General features: G+C 40.9%; 2 protein-coding genes and 6 non-coding genes across 8 annotated transcripts; 2 read left to right on the top strand and 6 right to left on the bottom strand.

Moving 5' to 3' along the window:
• Positions 1-4,341: 4,341 nt before the first annotated feature.
• si:dkey-63b1.1 (B2 bradykinin receptor) lies at positions 4,342-5,436 on the bottom strand. Its single transcript, XM_053843865.1, has one exon. It carries the CDS (start codon positions 5,434-5,436, stop codon positions 4,342-4,344), a length of 1,095 nt encoding a protein of 364 aa, XP_053699840.1.
• A 2,398-nt stretch (positions 5,437-7,834) lies between these two features.
• On the bottom strand, positions 7,835-7,906 carry trnaq-cug (transfer RNA glutamine (anticodon CUG)). Its single transcript has one exon. It is a non-coding gene; the product is annotated as a tRNA-Gln (tRNA).
• A 399-nt stretch (positions 7,907-8,305) lies between these two features.
• Positions 8,306-8,377, bottom strand: trnaq-cug (transfer RNA glutamine (anticodon CUG)). Its single transcript has one exon. It is a non-coding gene; the product is annotated as a tRNA-Gln (tRNA).
• A 294-nt stretch (positions 8,378-8,671) lies between these two features.
• On the top strand, positions 8,672-8,744 carry trnak-cuu (transfer RNA lysine (anticodon CUU)). The gene has a single exon. It is a non-coding gene; the product is annotated as a tRNA-Lys (tRNA).
• Positions 8,745-9,064: 320 nt separating this feature from the next.
• Positions 9,065-9,136, bottom strand: trnaq-cug (transfer RNA glutamine (anticodon CUG)). Its single transcript has one exon. It is a non-coding gene; the product is annotated as a tRNA-Gln (tRNA).
• Positions 9,137-9,415: 279 nt separating this feature from the next.
• trnak-cuu (transfer RNA lysine (anticodon CUU)) lies at positions 9,416-9,488 on the top strand. The gene has a single exon. It is a non-coding gene; the product is annotated as a tRNA-Lys (tRNA).
• Positions 9,489-9,654: 166 nt separating this feature from the next.
• trnaq-cug (transfer RNA glutamine (anticodon CUG)) lies at positions 9,655-9,726 on the bottom strand. Its single transcript has one exon. It is a non-coding gene; the product is annotated as a tRNA-Gln (tRNA).
• A 2,443-nt stretch (positions 9,727-12,169) lies between these two features.
• LOC128746578 (uncharacterized protein C14orf132-like) lies at positions 12,170-14,975 on the bottom strand. The gene is made up of 2 exons (XM_053843717.1): positions 14,848-14,975; positions 12,170-12,598 (listed from the first exon to the last, which is right to left on the bottom strand). Exons 1-2 carry the CDS (start codon positions 14,872-14,874, stop codon positions 12,368-12,370), a joined length of 258 nt encoding a protein of 85 aa, XP_053699692.1. The 5' UTR covers positions 14,875-14,975; the 3' UTR covers positions 12,170-12,367.
• Positions 14,976-15,177: the final 202 nt, after the last annotated feature.

Here is a 15,177-nt window from a genome sequence, read left to right as displayed (position 1 = left end):
ATAGCTTGTCTCATTGTCAGAATATCAAAACTGCGCAGACTTTTACTTCCTCACTTCCCCTCTTCTGATATTCTGATCCCAAATTTGAGTCGTGTACACCCCGCCCCACCAAAATAAAAATAAAAAAATCTTGCCAATATGATTCTAAAATTGCCAGTATGTTAGATGCAGACACCTTAAAGTTGAAGTGTCACTCCACAGCTCAAAAACAAACCAAGGAGCGTCAACAAACACCGGCTCAACTCAAGCACTGCAGTCTCATTTGCAGTGGAATTTTGGAGCTCTCGACACTTCAGCAGATGGAAAATAGACAACGCACTGTTAGATTGTGTTTCAGTGACACACAAAATAATTTTGAACAACATTGCTATGGCAACCAAACACACAATAAAGAGAGGAATCTGGCTCCGTTTTCTTCCAGAGGACGGAGAATTGAAGGTTGGCAGTAATAAAGCTACGAACGCTGACTCAGCTAAACTTTCAAAAGGAACAGTTGGCTCATTCATCCATTCATTTTCTTCATGAATATAATGAAAGTTTTCTGCCATGAAAAATAAAACACTTGGTACCCAATAAAACAATGTACATTGGTCAAATTAAATGAATAATAACAGGAAATTACATTTTTTGTGCTTGAAATGACCAAAATCAGAGCTATATCTGTGGGTCATTATGTAACTGAACTTGACGCTCAAGATAAAGAGCCAGAGCACTGAAGCCTCTAATTCAGAAGGGTAACTGATGCTGAGCAGAACACATTACACCATATTATGGGATGTGCTAAACAACACATGCAGCGCACAATTGAATCAGCGCGCAGCACAGGAACAGATTATGACATTAATATTGAAACTTGTCTGGAACATTTGGCTACATTCTCAACACGGTGTGCGCCATGGACGACGGTGGATCATAACCCGGGCCGCAGAGCAGCTGGCAAGACGTCAGGATGGTCTTTCAGAGCAGGAGGAGAAGCTCAGCGCTGCAGACAGAAGACTGCCATAACTACAGGAGTCTGTCAGGAGGGAAACATGAAAAACTGTGGCTGGAAATAGGAGCACAAGACATCTGCCCCACACTGGGGTGTGATACGTTCAAGAGGCTCTTTCATGGATTCTAAGGGCACCGCGACCTTTTCGCCACATGTGGTTGAGAGGTTTCAGTTTCTGCCCTAGTCATGAGCAAACTGTGTTGTAATATTTTTGGGGCACCTGCTGCAACTGACGGTCTCTGCTTCCATCATGAAGAAGGAAACATTACTGTTTGTTATTATTTATGGAGATCTTTTTTTGGACTTATTTATATTTCTATAGTGTTTTTAGTGTGTATTTTTTTCGAGGGTCTCGTGGAAATTTGAAGTATTTTGATAATCCAGGAAAAACATCTGTCAGAAAAAAGATGGTGGAAAAAAGACGCAGGAAATACACAAGAAAAATTACCTTAAAAATCGTAGAATTAACATGTAAACAACCTTCTGTGATTTAAGACTGTTCAATATGAACCCTATTATGTAGAATAAACAGGGGTTGGACAAAATAATGGAAACACCTTAAAGCAAAAAAAGCTTTAAGGTGTTTCCATTATTTTTGTCCTACCCCTGTATATATAAGAAAAATATCATATATATAAAATATATAAGAAATATATAAGAAAATAATAATAATATATAAGAAAAAAAGGATTGGAAATTTTTATATATATTCTACATAATATTCCACTTGTCTTATTAAGTATTATTGAATATATATAAATGATGATAGGGTTCATATTGAACTGTCATAAGAGAAAGAGTCAGATTTTTATTTCATAATGGCGACCATTTTGATTTCCAGAGTCCTCAAAGTAAGCATAAGTGAACCGTGCTTGATACAGAAACCCCTTGTTTCTGCCAAAAGTATAAGCATAGTAGAGTATAATAGAGTTTAACATCGACTGTTCCCGCCTGAAAGTCACTGTTAATAGTTGCATTGAAAATGATGTACCACCTCAGGACTGAACCAGAACAATGGAGATCTGGAGTTATACTTAATACAGGGACATTAGCAAAGAAAGTTTGCTTCAAGTTTGTTAAAAAAAAAAATGCTTTGTTCTGATAAGAAAAATAGCGTCTCAGATCTTATCACTACTGGATCATAATTCTGCTTCCTGCTGCCGTAGATTCACTGACAGCTGGAGGACAAATGACACGCCGAGTTTGTTCCAGCTTTATACACGCAGGAGACAGTATTGCAACTCAAACATCGGTAGATTTCAGATCTGGGTTTTTTTGCCTCCAGTACATCTAGCGAACATGTGAGCCCTGTTAACTAGAGATCTGATAATGAAGGATATGTGAAAAAAGGGTTGTTTTTTATGGATGAATATTGGTTCATTACATGTTTTTCTACATTACAACTGATGCCATGACAGAATATCTCTTTTATTCTCACAATTTCATCAATGAAATCACGAGCAAGAAGCTCAAAAGAACAATATTTGAATATGGATACTTCTATATTAAGAGACAACAAATATTATTATATAAGCATTTATCATCATGTCTTTGGTTCTTCTAAAGGTGAGCGAAGAGATTTAGAACTATAATATATATATCCTCTAAAAGCATGTTTATTACGTTCAGTACAGGTAGTAAAAGAAGATGTGTGTCTCGGATGAACTCTTGAGTGACCTCAGAGGACAGCATGTCCTAAAAAGACAAAAAAGAGGATGATTCAGGGGGGAATGGTGCAGAGTCACTGGGATTATTCCGGTGAGACGAATGTATCGCCACGCAGGCGCCTTGTTGCAGATGTTTCTTCATTAACACTATTTCTTCGCAGTGTGATTTTGGGTTAGGTGTCGCTGATGTCAGTGCGAGGCTGACAGAGAAGTGTCTGAAAGTCGAGGTGGAAAGGTGTGAGGTTTTATATCTGCCTGCAGCAAATATGGAAAGGTTTATAGATACAGGAGCCACCACAAACTCATGTTTAATTGAAATAAAATGTATTTACAACTCACCGTGGACATTTTATTTGTAGATCAACCATGAACTGTGACGTTTAGGAACATTTTTTCTCGTTATTTTGTTATATTTAATTTTACATTCCAGTTTATTGGCAGCTGCTATTGTTGTGATCTGCCACTGCCACCTACTGACTGTAAGGAGCATGGGTTTTAAATATTCTTTCCATCTGCGCTCACGCTTTACAAGTGTGCGCTGTCAATAAAACCTTTTTGTTGCGTCTTTTTTTCTTGTGCTTAAATACAATCATTTGTGGCTTATATAATAAATAAGCAAATAAATATTTTTTAATTTAAATTTTTTTTTTTTAAAATAAATAAAAGCCTTTATTTAGACACATGATTTGTGTTTATATTGGTGGAAAACCCTACAAAGTGCGGCATAAGGAATCTTTTTGTTTGCAAGCTACTTTTAAAACAACCATGCTATAATGCTCTATTCTAACTTTGGGAATATGTAAAATGCGACTAAACATGGAAGCTTTTTCCATGTCTTACCTGACTTACATTTGTGGTATTAATAAAAGAGAAATGTAACATGAACATGTTATCTATTCGCCCAGTCATGAGTCATTTTAGGTTTTGTCTTTTTCATGCTCCAGTAATTGTCTTTCCCGCTCTTATTTTGAAGTGCACCTGCTGGACATGTCTCTTTAACTTGCTGCCTTCACTCCGAGCATGTCCTGGCTGTGATTGGCTGAGAGTAGCATGAGGCCATGTTTCCATGGTAGCGCTCCTCGGGGTGCTATAGAATTATTTCCATCAGTTTTTCTGTTACAATGTTTCATCCAAAAATGCAACATGTTGAGTATAATAGGTGTGATACCTTTGTCACTCAGTCTCAAAACACCTCCATGAGTCACAGGTTGTTTATGTATTTGGGTCTATAATAAAAAAAAAACCTGTCACAGACTTGTAACCAAAGTATTTCCACCATATCAAATGTTTTCCTCATCGTGTTGCCCATTTTTCTGTTGAAATACCAAAAAAAGCTAAAATAAGATTCTGCATATGAACACAGTGTCTTCCGTCTTTAGATCAGGTGTGAAAGTTACCATCACCTGAGATGTGTGGCAAAAGTGGCTGATATTTTGGGAGAAAAAATTCTATTCCACAATAAATGTAAATAATTGAACTGAAATGAAGGTTACATTCAGATTTTTAAAGTGAAACTGCCTCAGTAATTTTTATTTTCCGCAAAAATAAATGCATGAAATTGATCACTTTATTTCAGGAAGAACAAAAACACGTTTAAAAATTGACAGAAAGTTTATAACTTAAAATAAATAACACAAACATTCACTCAAGCAAAACTCAAAGCAACAGAATTGAATTGAACCGTTACTGTAAGGATTTGGGGAAGAGTGCATGCTTCTCTAGATTGACAACACTGACACGGTGCCTGTCATTGATCCTGTTGGCTGAGGTGAAGCTGACGGTCTGGTTGGTCATGTCTTTAGATCCGGACCGGATCTTCCCCAACACCTCCAAAGACCTTCTCCTGAAATGCTTCCCCACGATGACGAACAGGAAGGGGTTGATGGCGCTGTTGCTGTAGGCCAAGTAGGTCGACAGTTGTATTCCGATGTCCAGGACGTGACCCCAAAGACACCCGGGGGTGAGATCAAAGTACTCCAGCGTGTCAAGGAAACGCATGACCTGGTGTGGAGTCCAGCAGATGAGGAAAACAGCCATCACAGCGAGGACTAGGTTCGTGGCTTTCCTCTCTGACCTCCCTGCGGTCTGTCGACTGGCCTGTCCTTCCCGTAGCACGGTCACAATATAATAGCTGCACACGGACACCACCAGGACCGGAATCAGGAATCCTATTACGTTCATTGAGATGTTGTGGTGAACCCTCCAGATGGGATGTGGGTAAGCTAAGATCCAAGCATTCACCCCGGGATCCTCCACATACACCACGGCGCGGAAAATCAGGGTGGGCAGGGTATAAATGAAGCCAAGGATCCAAATGATGAGGCAGATCCGTTTGGCCCAGGTGGGTCTTCTCAGGCGGCTGGAGCTCATCGGCTTCACTAAGGCCAGGTAGCGGTCCAAGCTGACCAAGGTGAGGAACATGACGCTGCAGATGTAGTTCATAGCGATGGCCGCGTTGACCACCTTGCAGAGTGCCTCCCCGAAGTCCCACTGGTAGCCTTGGGTGATGGTGAAAGCCCAAAACGGGAGGCAGCACATCATCACCAGGTCGGCAGCGGCTAGGTTCCCCAGGTAGATGTCGGCGACCGTGCAGGTCTTCCTCTGCAGGCAGAAGACAACGAGGACCATGCCGTTGCCCAGCAGCCCCACCACACTGGTGAGAGCCAGGAAGCTGGGCTGTAGAGACGTCAGCCAAAGCCAGGCGGCGGTGTAGTTGCTGCATGAGTCCAGCTCTGGGTCGACACTTGGAAACGCTTCGTCGGATGCATTAAGAAACATCTGGACCTGCGAGAGAGTTGCGTATCTTGACAACGTTTCGACAGTTTTTCCCGTCCTTCACCAAAATTTATAAAGATAATAAAATAAACTGCCCCCGAAAATGAAAGAGTGGAAGCCAAGAGCCTGTCACCGTTCATGGATCCCAGTTGGAACATAAAGAGCATGATTTCATAGAAGAACCCAGATCATGGATGTGTTTAAACAGCTGCACTCCTGGGAGCAGACTCTCTTGGCTTCACTTGCTGGTTTATTCCCCACTAACAATAAACAGATACCTCCACAGCAACACGTCAGTTATCCTCAGGTTGTCACCTGAAAAGATCCAGGTTATTGATCTGCTCACCCTATCTTCTGCTCGGCTTCATCCAGATGTGGCATGTGGTCAGTCCGGACAGATAAGTGGAGAGAGCAGCGGCTTGCTGATGATTTTTATATTAGCGGAGCAGAGATCATCTCCGTGACGTCATTCACAGCCAGCGTCAGTTTTCCCTAACAACCTCTGGGTGTTCGACTGGCTCATGTCACTGGAATTTAAGTCGACACTTTTTTTATTGCTGACTCTGGATCCTATTGTAAATAGCGTGGCTAAATCGTACCACAAATATCTTTTATGGCTTTATTGTTTTGTGGATTGGAAGCACTGTCATTTTTACACCTGCTTGGTCCTGTTTCTGGGGCCTTTGGAAATTGTATGGAAGCTTTCTGAAAATATGTTTCAAATTGTGTGTATTAGAAATTTTCTGGTGGGGCCAATAGTGTTTTTTATTTTTATGTGGAGGTGGTGGTCGAGCTTCAGAAGAGAGGGTTCTGCATTTGCCCACCTTGATTTGATTTTGGAAGTTTTTATTTGCCGTGATTCAATTCAATGACATTTTCTGGTAAATCTGGGTGTAGTAGTAGTAGTAGTAGTGTTGTTAGTAGTAGTATAGTATAATATAAGTATAATATCTTTGTTATTTTAAATTTTATTTTCTTCATCTTCTTCTTCTTCTTATTATTATTATTATTATTATTATTATTATTATCGTTATTATATTAATATTAGTATTACTGTCGTTAGTAGTAGTATTATGTCATAGTTATTTTATTTTAATATTATTATTACTATATTACTGTTGTTAGGAGAAATAATATGTCTTTGTTATTCTTCTTCTTCTTCTTTTTCTTCTTCTTCTTCTTCTTCTTCTTCTTATTATTATTATTTTTTGGATGATTGTCATTATGAACTAGTCCTGCATGCAGGTGAAGCTTTCTGCAGCTCAGCGTTTGAGGTCTATTTTAAAGCACCTTTTCAGAGCTTGCATGCACACACCGTTGCCTTCGCCAGCTCTTATCTTCTCTTTCCTGCTCTCCAGGACCCCCCCAAGTCTTTGTAAAAATGAGGTCACACAGCCTCAGTGTGCGGTGAAGTTGACCCCAGTGCTGTACTTTTATCAGCCTGCCACACATATGAATGATGTTATGAAAGTTTGGGCACAGGCTGTGTTTAAAGCTGACCGTCTTAGACTTCATCTTCTCACCTGTGTTTTTTAAAAGGCACCGTTTTCGACTGAAACACATAAGCCACATAACTCAATGACCTGGACGTAAATGACTCATGGTTGTGTCACGTTAGCTAGTAACCAATGTGATAGAGCTGCTAATGGCCTGGAGAGCAGACATCCTGAAGTAATCCCATTTCCTCATCTGCTTCATAAAACCTGCTCTCTGCTCTCAACGTAAATGGACTTTGCATATATGTGGTCTAAAATATGTTCATGCAAACCAGTTTGTCCTGTGAAGTCTTTATTAACGTGTGTTTTTTTTTCAGCCTCAGCGCCATAGCAGGGCTGGCCGATGGACCGTTCCAAGATCAGTTTACATCATTTTTAAATAAACAGTTTCACAAAATATGCTCACAGATAGACACTTGAATTAGAACATTTGGAGTTACAGGAACCGGATTGTGGAGGAGGAAAGCTTTTGGAGGCGAGCATGATTTGTTTCTTTTTTTCTCCCTTGTTTGAAGTTGAGGAGATGAGTCGTGGTCCAAAAATGTGGGCACTGAGATCAAAAAAGTTTACGTTTTATCCATATTGTAGGATACTGGGGTTGGCATTGGAAACCAAGAAGCCCACCCATGACATGTCTGTACGTGTGGCGAATCTTTCCTGTGTTTTTGAAACGTCCTCTTTTCAAACGTAACCTATAGTGGTGTTGCCCAACGAGTCGGTGCGAAAATTAGTCCAGCAGCGGGTGGACACCCCAGTTTGGTCCCTTTCTACAAAATACTTTATGTCCTTAAAGGGCAAATGGATAAGAAGGCAACAAAGAGACCTCTGCTTTACATGTTCAAAGCATTTTACAAGCCCCTTATCACGTCATAAAAATTCAGTGAAGCGATTACATAACATAAGTCAGGTTCCACCGAGATTTGAACTCGGATCGCTGGATTCAGAGTCCAGAGTGCTAACCATTACACCATGGAACCAGTGAAAGGAGTAATGAGTCCCATAAACCAATCATCAAAGGCTCCTTGAATGGAGAAGAGGCTGGGATACAAGCACAAAAAGTGTCTTTCCATCCATGGACAGACGTACAACTGCTTTGGAATATTCTGAGGTTCATGATACTTTACGATACACTGATGTTTTCTACATGTGGGCCATTTTCATTCGGTTCTTCCTGTTTTGAACGTAAGCCAAGATAAAGTTGCCCACCCAGTCGGTGCTAAAGCAGAGAGTGGACCCCGAGTTTGCTCCCTTTCTCCCACAATATATGCTTAAAGGACAAATTATTCAAGAACGTAACTCATTGATCTGTGTTCAAAAGAGTTTAGAAGACTCTTGTCTGGTCATGAAAATGCAGTAAAGCCATTTCCAGCATAGTCAGGTTCCACCGAGATTTGAACTCGGATCGCTGGATTCAGAGTCCAGAGTGCTAACCATTACACCATGGAACCAGATGATAGCAGGGAGAGTCCCACAAACCCATAACCAAAGGTACACTGAATGGAGAAGAGGCCGGGATTCAAGCGCAAAAACTATCTTTCCGTCCATGGAGAGATGTTCAACTGCTTTGAAATATTTTTAGGCTCCTGAAACCTCATGATACACTGTATTCAAAGGAATCATTCGAATCATTTGGTCCACTTCAGTCCACCTTTGTGTAGCTAATAACAAAATGCCAATATTTGAGGAGCTGGTTGGTGAAGGATTCCACATTCTGGCTGTGGGCCATGTTCATGGACCTGTAGGCCCGGCTAGCTCAGTCGGTAGAGCATGAGACTCTTAATCTCAGGGTCGTGGGTTCGAGCCCCACGTTGGGCGATGCTTATTAGAACCTTCGTGTTATGACTCCAGCGTCATGAACCTCTTTTAACATAACTCTGGTAAAGGCATAACCAACTAAACCCGAACCAGCTTGAGATCAAAGAAAGAGGATCCACCATGACTTGAGCCTGAATTGCTGTGTTAGGTGACAAAGCAACAGCAGACGAATGATAAATGCCGCCTGGTGGAGAAGGAGATAGTGAGCACGATTGGAACAGAGTGACAGATTATTTCTTTACTCTGGCTGAGGTCATACTTTTGGAACACACATAAACAGCAACAGTAATTCTGAGTCGCCATTTCTCGCAACATAAGTCAGGTTCCACCGAGATTTGAACTCGGATCGCTGGATTCAGAGTCCAGAGTGCTAACCATTACACCATGGAACCATTCAATGGAAGAGTGACTCCCACAAACCCATAACCAAATGTTCATTGAATGGAGAAGAGGCCGGGATTCAAGCGCAAAAACTATCTTTCCGTCCATGGAGAGACGTTCAACTGCTTTGGAATATTCTAAGATTCCTAATACTTTATGATACACTGTTGTTAAAAAAAAAAACGTAGGCCAATTTTTGAGGAGGTCGTCGTCATCTCCACAAAGATTCCACGTTCTACATGTAGGCCATTTTTATTCAGTTCCCCCACCCCCAATACTAGGACCAGTATGCCCGGCTAGCTCAGTCGGTAGAGCATGAGACTCTTAATCTCAGGGTCGTGGGTTTGAGCCCCACGTTGGGCGATGCTTTTTAGAACTTTCGTGTTATGACTCCAGCGTCATGAACCTCTTCTAACATAACTCTGGTAAAGACATAACCAACTAAACCCGAACCAGCTTGAGGTCATAACTTTGAAACACATATAAACAGCAACAGAATTCTAAGTCGACACTTCCAGCAACATAAGTCAGGTTCCACCGAGATTTGAACTCAGATCGCTGGATTCAGAGTCCAGAGTGATAACCATTACACCATGGAACCGAGTCCCACAATCCCAAATAGTGTTCAAGACTGAATGTTTGGTCTAGACACTCCGCCAATGTAAAATAAGGTTATTCCTTAAAGGAATAATGTTAAAATGATGGAGGCGAAAAATAAGAGTGACAGCGGGGAAATCCTGGTATCAGTTCAGCATGTGCGTTGTCCAAAAATCAATTCAAATTATTTTTTCTCAGTCCGCGAAAAATACAGTTTTGCGCAAGCTTATTCATGACCGTGATTTCCCTGAATGGCAATTAATCTTGTGACAACCCTGTTGTGAGTTGGACGCCTCTAATCTAATGGCATTCAAGTTTGGCAAGGAGCTGCCGTGTTCACAAAAAATCGAGGGCGGTTTGTTAGTTTTCATAAAAGAAAAGCCTCATGCTCTTTCTCCAAGTCTGACTCACACTCCCACATTTCTCAGTGTTGAGTCTCCAAAGATTGTAAGAACAGCGATGTGTGTGTTCCAACATCTCCTTTCAGCACAGTTTCTTCACAACATCCCCAAGGAAAATGTCCCTCTCGGTCCCCACAGACACGTGCTTTGGATTTATTGGTTGGAAAACGTAGATAATGATTCAAACTAGAACCTGAGGTGTTGTGTAATCAGAAGTGAAGATCCTGGAAAAAATAGAGGAATGTGTAAAGCATCTGTGAAAGAAGGCACCTGCGTAAGTGGAAAGGCTGTGCGTGCTTGTTTGTGATGGTGCCAGTGAAGACATTAGAATTCATGCAACAGGACTGAGAAAAGCATTGAAAGAACATGATCATTGATTGTCCTCTCACATCCTTCCAACCTTTGAACCTTCAGATCCGTTTTGAGACCTTGCTGTTTCATGAAGCTGCTTCGGTAGTGATGCGCTCATGAGGCTTCACCAAACAGTGTCCGAATTATCAGAGCGAGTGGGGTGGGTGCGGCTTATATTCCAGTGTGCTCTATAGTCAGGCAACTACGGTCATTATATTTCTATTTTATATTTATTATGGTATGATATATATCATAGTTTACCTTTGCCCTATACATGTGAAGAAATTAAATAATTGATGACTAGAAATTCTTTTAAAAAAGAACAAAAACATTGAAATTGCAGTCCTAAAATGTATTTTCTTTCTTTATTTTTTAAACATTTGCTTTGTATTGTAGGACATCTTTAAGTCTTGATCGCTGAGACAACCAACAGTCTAACTCCAGTAGCTTCACCCTAACAACATATCAAGATGATCGCTTCATAAACTGATTCATAACCAGTCAAACTACAGCTGAGTCATTGTTGCGCAAGCTCTCTCAATCGCCACCTGAAGGCAGAGACGAAGCAGAAGCGCAGACCTCTCCAGACGACCGTTTATGTTATAATCACCGGGGGAACGCTGCTCTCCACTCACGCTGCTGGTAAGTGAGGAGACCGTCTGAGCTGGCCAGACTTCGGTTCCAGGAAGAAAGGACAGATTGAATTCTTACAGGGATGGAATGTATCATTTGTCTCTTCGCATTGGTAAGCAGCTGTGTATGGTCACGAGGAAGTGACGCCTCCAAACCAGCGGATCTACAGTGTATATCATAGTGAGTCACAACAATGTGTTGGAGGCCGGAAAGATTCTATTGGCTTGCTGTTTTTATTTTTATTTTTTAAGTGACATTATTATTATTATTATTATATTGTTCGCTGGATGACACATGTCAAGTGACAGCCTGATGAAGCTTCATGAAACAGTGTCCTCATTCTCAATGTGCACTCTCTGCTCTCACTGGAATTGAACAACCATTTCAACAACATCTCACATCATTTTTTGAGAGAGGGCGCCACCTACTGAGCACTGAAAATGAGGTCACTGTTTCATGAAACCTCATGAGCCCATCACTACACAAGTCTGACACCCACATATTGGTGTAGGAAGTGGGATCCAAGACGGATGCAACAGCCCATGACAATAACCAGTGAAGCGGGGTCATGAGGTGATCCTCTAATCCAATCCACTCTACAGAAGAGGTCTTTGGCATCGAGTAGAATTCAGTACTTTACCGCTTAAAATGAGAGCGTTAAATAGAGATCTTTGGCTCCCTCTTGTGTCAACACACGGACCTCACATATAACAAAGATTTTTTTTAGAAACGATTTGGAAACTAAGTACGAAAAGATGCTCGCACAAAGGATGGTCATCGCCAGATCACTATTGTTATTAAACGCCCTCGTCTTCTTCACACCTCAAAACCATTCTTCTTCATAAGATGTGATCATCTGGCGACAAAATAAAGCCAACAAGAAACAGAACTATGTTAATGAAAGTATAGGCCCAAACTCACCTGTTGACGTGTGGGTTTGTAATTACCACTCTTTATTAAAATATATTGACAAAATAACATTAAAATGCCTGGATCTTCCTGTCAGTTGATAAGATATTAACAGAGAATACAAAATTTTAAGTAGCCCATCTATTGGTCAATGTCAACATCAAGGTCACACGTATATTCTAAGCCAAAACCTTTGCACATTTCAATTGTAGTCTGGACATAAAAGTATGAATCCATTCATTTCTAGAGCAATATACATGCATCGATCATTATTCTCCTCCATAACTTCCAGGTGCGCTGTCGCACTCTCACTGTGAGGTCGCACTGGCTCAACATCGATCAGAGTTGCTTTTAGAATGTGAACGCATACACAACACCCACTACTACAATGTTCCCTATGGTAGCTGTTATGGCAAGCCAGAGCCAAACTGCGTCTCGGGACAGTGACTGTGGTTCCTCCGGAGGTAGGTGAACAGCCATGGATGCCGCATGGACACAAACGGATGAGTTAAACAGAGAGTGGTCGGTGCTGTAGTCATCTATAGCCGATGAATCCATGAAGACTCCCGTCATCACCGGAATCTGTGGGAACATTTGATAAGGCAAATAACAAGAGAGTTGATTCTGGAAAGAAACTTGGCTGTGGTTGTTTTTCTAACCTCGGATAAAGTGTGTGCTATAACCAGTCAATGCATACAATCCAATTGGTACTGGCAGTCTGTGTCACTTCATGAACTGTGATTCCGAGGGATAAGGGCACAGTTATTTTTACACATTCAATAAAAGGCTTTCAACCTCAGGATTTATTGGAACGCTCTTTTCAGTGCTTCTCATTTAAGCGATGCGAATTTAATGAGCGGCCATGTGAAGAATATGTAGATGAAAATCCATCCTATTGATTCATAAACAGAGGTTTGTTCTTCAAACCAATGCATCTGTCCCTTTGTTCGATTAAAAAATATATATAATTTAAAGTTAAAACAGGTAAATAATAAATTACTGAATTGCTGTGGTCCCAAATTGGCCTTTGTATTTTTATACTATATATATATATATATATATATATTTTTTTTTTTGTGTGTGTGTGTGTGTGTGTGTGTGTGTGTGTGTATGTGTGTGTGTGTGTGTGTGTGTGTGTGTGTGTGTGTGTGTGTGTGTGTGTGTGTGTGTGAAAAGCTTAGAAAATATGTGATCAGTGTTCACAATGTTAAAAATGAATGAATCAAGAATGGTTTTTGATTTCACTCCAATGTTGAACTGGAGAGGGCGCTGTTGATGGATAGCAGTGAAAAACACGTTTAAGGTAATACAAATAAAGAGAGGTAGCAAACTAGCATATTAGCATGTTAGCATATTAGCAATTAGCATACTCCAGATAAATATCATTTCTTTGTACATATATTTTTCTGCCGCAGAAATGTCTTCTATGCGTCCATATTATTGATATTCAGCAAAAGTTGGGAGAACAAATGAATTATTTATGATAATTTATAACCAGTGTCATTGTAGCTGATTCTTTAAGGATTATATCGATACATGATTCAAATATGTTTCCTCGCATCACCCTAGTGTGCATATAATTTTTTGGGGGGGGGGTTTTGGCTGCGCGAATTCAGAGATAATAGCCGCCAGAGCAGGCACTGACGGTGGCTGCGACAGTCACCTTCCATTGTCCTTCCAGGAGTCGACAGTTAATGGATTACAGAGCTGGCATTATAGAGCCCAGCCGACGCATAAACTATAACAGCAGTTGGTAAGGAAATGCCTCCTCCACCACGTCTGACAGTGTCTTTCAAATACTCAATATGATTTTATCTAAACTTTTTTTTTTTCATTTATACATGGTCAGGGCACCAGGGCTCCCTTAAAGGAGTGTTTTCCATTTTTTTTAAAAACTGCATAACTTCCCCCCGTGCTGTCTGTTTTCATCAGGAAGGAATAAATTGTTTTTCAAAATGTGCTGTATCATCACTGCGCTCGGCTGATCTGATAAGTGATGTCATATCTGCTCGACTGCAGAATGGAACCAGCGTTCGGGGAAAAGTCAACAATAATCAGGAACAGACTTATTTGCCAGATCTTTTTTTAAATAAGCTGCAGAGGCAATGTTTTTGGATGGACATATGTCACTGCATGTGGAGGTGGGCGGGGCCTATCACATATAAAGTCTTGTTTTGTAAGCATTGCATACAGGAGATCATGAGCCATGGCTAGTGAGGGCTTGCCGCTGCAGGTTCTGACTGACCCACGGCCTCGACAGGAATAGTCCAGTACAATTTACAAGCAATAATTGGGTCGCCAGATACCAAGTTTTACTGTTGGCAATACAAAACAAACATGTTCAAGTGGTGCCTGGCTACTGCAGCCCGCTAGGAAAGCTTAAAAATCGGTCTTTGTCCACAACAAAAGTCATATTTCCTCATACATATTGATGCTCCAGATACGTCTATCCATGAAGCATAGCAGTACAGTGTATTTCATGATTCTACCCATGAGTTTACATGCCCTCTTGGTTCTACTGACATCACTAAGTCTGAGTACATTTGGCAGTTTTAAGCGCTATATGACTACATATATAGATACATACATAGACATATTCTTAACATTCTAATATATAGCAAAGTGTTTTTTTTTCTTAATCCCTTTGTTTGCGCCCAATGTCTGACAAAACCTGTAATAACACTAATGTACTTGTTTAACTGAAGTATAGGGAAGAATCGAAAATATCTACCAGATATGGTTCATAATTTATACCTTAAAAAGTCAAGGAAACAGTGATAGGAAAACAGATCCATCTTGCAAATGATTTACAGTTTAAAAAAATTGACTACCTGTGATGCCATGAAGGACAGGTCCATGGTGGCTCGTGGTTTTGGGACCTGAAAGACAAGTCTCTTCAAGCTCACAGTTGCCCTACTCCAGATGGGAAAGATGAAAAGGTGGAAATGGAGCACGGAGAATCATCCTCACCGCACGCATCAACGTCCACACGTCGGTGCCGGAGACATGCAGTCTGGGTGAAAGTGTTTGAGTGGGGAAGAGGGAGGGAAGAGAACGGAATGGAGGGAGAGGGACTGAAGAGGAGAGAGGGGAAGCTGCACTGATGAAGACAAATGTCATTCAGTTGTTCTAGAGTTTTTTTGCCGTCAGTCACTGCAATC

Source organism: Synchiropus splendidus, chromosome 15 (assembly GCF_027744825.2).
Source record: "Synchiropus splendidus isolate RoL2022-P1 chromosome 15, RoL_Sspl_1.0, whole genome shotgun sequence".
In the NCBI taxonomy this organism is placed as follows: domain Eukaryota; kingdom Metazoa; phylum Chordata; class Actinopteri; order Syngnathiformes; family Callionymidae; genus Synchiropus; species Synchiropus splendidus.
Note: the sequence above shows the minus strand (reverse complement) of the source record. Positions and strands in the feature narration are given on the sequence as shown.

Excerpts from the sequence above, each read along its gene's own strand:
- LOC128746578 (XM_053843717.1), bottom strand. The coding sequence starts at position 14,874 with ATGGACCTGTCCTTCATGGCATCACAG. Across the intron at positions 12,599-14,847 it reads TGTCCTTCATGGCATCACAG|ATTCCGGTGATGACGGGAGT; the intron begins GTAGTCAATTTT and ends ATGTTCCCACAG.
- si:dkey-63b1.1 (XM_053843865.1), bottom strand. The coding sequence starts at position 5,436 with ATGTTTCTTAATGCATCCGACGAAGCGTTTCCAAGTGTCGACCCAGAG.